General features: G+C 39.8%; 1 protein-coding gene across 3 annotated transcripts in view; it reads left to right on the top strand.

Moving 5' to 3' along the window:
- Positions 1 to 1,970, top strand: part of CENPJ (centromere protein J) — a 28,269-nt gene extending 26,299 nt beyond the window's left edge. For all 3 annotated transcript variants that reach the window (XM_042459982.1, XM_042459983.1, XM_042459985.1), the window contains 2 exons: positions 853 to 973; positions 1,652 to 1,970. In XM_042459982.1, coding sequence (XP_042315916.1) covers positions 853 to 973; positions 1,652 to 1,844 — 314 coding nt within the window. In that variant the 3' untranslated portion in view covers positions 1,845 to 1,970. The remainder of the gene's footprint in view (positions 1 to 852; positions 974 to 1,651) is intronic.
- The last annotated feature ends 414 nt before the right edge of the window (positions 1,971 to 2,384 follow it).

The raw sequence follows: 2,384 nt of genomic DNA, 5'->3' as shown, positions 1-2,384 counted from the left end.
AATGAAATTCAACATAGAGAAATGTAAGGTACTGCACTTAGGGCAGAAAAATGAAATGCACAGATATAGGATGGAAGACACATTGCTGAATGAAAGTACATGTGAAAGAGATCTAGGAGTCCAAGTAGACCATAAGTTGAACATGAGTCAACAGTGTGATGCGGCAGCTAAAAAGGCCAATGCAATTCTAGGCTGCATCAATAAAAGTATAGTGTCTAGATCAAGAGAAGTAATAGTGCCACTGTATTCTGCTCTGGTCAGGCCCCACCTGGAATATTGTGTCCAGTTCTGGGCACCACAATTCAAAAAGGACATTGAGAAACTGGAGCGCGTCCAGAGGAGGGCGACTAAAATGGTGAAAGGTCTGGAAACCATGCCCTATGAGGAACGACTCAGGGAGCTGGGGATGTTTAGCCTGGAGAAGAGAAGGTTAAGAGGTGATATGATAGCCCTGTTCAAATATTTGAAAGGATGTCATATTGAGGAGGGAGCAAGCTTGTTTTATGCTGCTCCAGAGAACAGGACCCGGAACAATGGATGCAAGCTACAGGAAAAGAGATTCCACCTCAACATTAGGAAGAACCTCCTGACAGTAAGGGCTGTTCGACAGTGGAACAAACTCCTTCGGAGTGTAGTGGAGTCTCCTTCCTTGGAGGTCTTTAAGCAGAAGCTAGATGGCCATCTGTTGGGGATGCTTTGATTGGATTTCTTGCATGGCAGGGGGTTGGATTGGATGGCTCTTGTGGTCTCTTCCAACTCTATGATTCTATGACACTACATTGAATTTTAAGAACCATATAGACAAAACAAAACATATGAACATTCTGACATGCAATATGGTCATGATTGCAGAAAAGCATTTTCCAGACGGAAGGAAAGAGATTGTATTCCCTGATCAAACCATTAAGAATGTGTTGACGGATGGACGAGAAGTAAACATTTTTCCTGATGGCACCACTGTCCGCATACAGCAGTAAGGCTTTAGTTTGATAAAACAATTGGTTATGTGGGAAAATGTGTAGATCTCATTTAAAATGTCTTTGAGAAAGGGGATTGTGTTGATTATGAAGGTATGTATGTAGTCCTCAGTGCCAGGTTTTACTGATCCATTAGTTTCTTTCCTACCCTTCCAATTGCCTCCACCCCTAAGCGAATGACAGGGATCATGGAGTCTGTTGGGCAGAGTGGCTTCTGTCATTAGATTTGTATCCCTGTAACTGAAGAACACTCCCAGCGTTTCTTGAGATTGCCGTGTAAAAATTAAAGAACACAACTCTAATATTTTGTAGCAGAATGACTATTTGCAAAACTCGACGGTTTCATAAAATAACTCATAAGGTGTACAGACTGGAAAATGAATATGAATAGCAGTTGGGACAAAAAGCTTAACTAGTTGCAACATTGGCCACTTTTGCAACAAATATATTGTGCATTTCAGTTGGCCAATAAAGGTATTACTGATGGATTTTTGTTTGGATTTGTTAAATGGCCAACACAGCTACCCCCTGCATGATAGTTGCCGTATGTTTTCCTTCCCTTTTCTTAACGTTGCTGAATAATTTAACTGTAAATGAAAAATTGCTGAATAATTTAATTATAAATGAAAAACCACACTGGAATGTATAGTTATAAGTTGCTTGTGTCTTTTAAGGGATGGAAGTAGGATTATAGAGTTCAGTAATGGGCAGCAAGAAGTACATACAGCCCACTTCAAGAGGCGCGAGTATCCTGATGGCACCATCAAGACAGTGTATGCAGATGGACGCCAAGAGACTCAATATGCTTCTGGTCGAGTAAGAGTTAAAGACAAGGATGGCCATGTTATTATGGACACTGTACCATAAATGTGTGCTTCATCTTATTTATGTTTTCTTTTTAGCTTTTTCTAAACACTACCCTAATCTCGCTTGTAAAAACTATTTGTATATAGGCAGTAAAATTGTTTTGTCAATAAATTTTTAAAGAATTGAGATGTCTTACTCTAATGAATGGGATTTTACATAAATCACTGCACACACCTGGATTGTGAATGTATCCATCAGTTAGCTTCAAGGGACAGACGTTGAAAGATGCAGAAGTACATTTCTGCACTGTTAAAATTTTGACATCCTTCAATAACTTTACGGTGATGTTAATAGCAACAGCAAGATGTCCCAACCTGGAGTGCCCATACTCCCAGGGGACGCGAGATGTAATTTCAAGGGTGCAACAAAGAGTAGCTTGTGTCCTTGAGTGATGGGCCACAAGTCATTATTCATTTTTTCATGAATAAAAAGCTAATTGCTCAATTTAGATTTACATTTTATGCACAAAGTAAATTTAAATTGGTTAGTCACTCTCACTGGTCTGTTATTCAGCAGGTACATGGCTGCAAATGCCATGAC

Source organism: Sceloporus undulatus, chromosome 3 (assembly GCF_019175285.1).
Source record: "Sceloporus undulatus isolate JIND9_A2432 ecotype Alabama chromosome 3, SceUnd_v1.1, whole genome shotgun sequence".
Taxonomy (NCBI): Eukaryota; Metazoa; Chordata; class Lepidosauria; order Squamata; family Phrynosomatidae; genus Sceloporus; species Sceloporus undulatus.
This window is presented reverse-complemented; position numbering and strand designations above follow the sequence as displayed.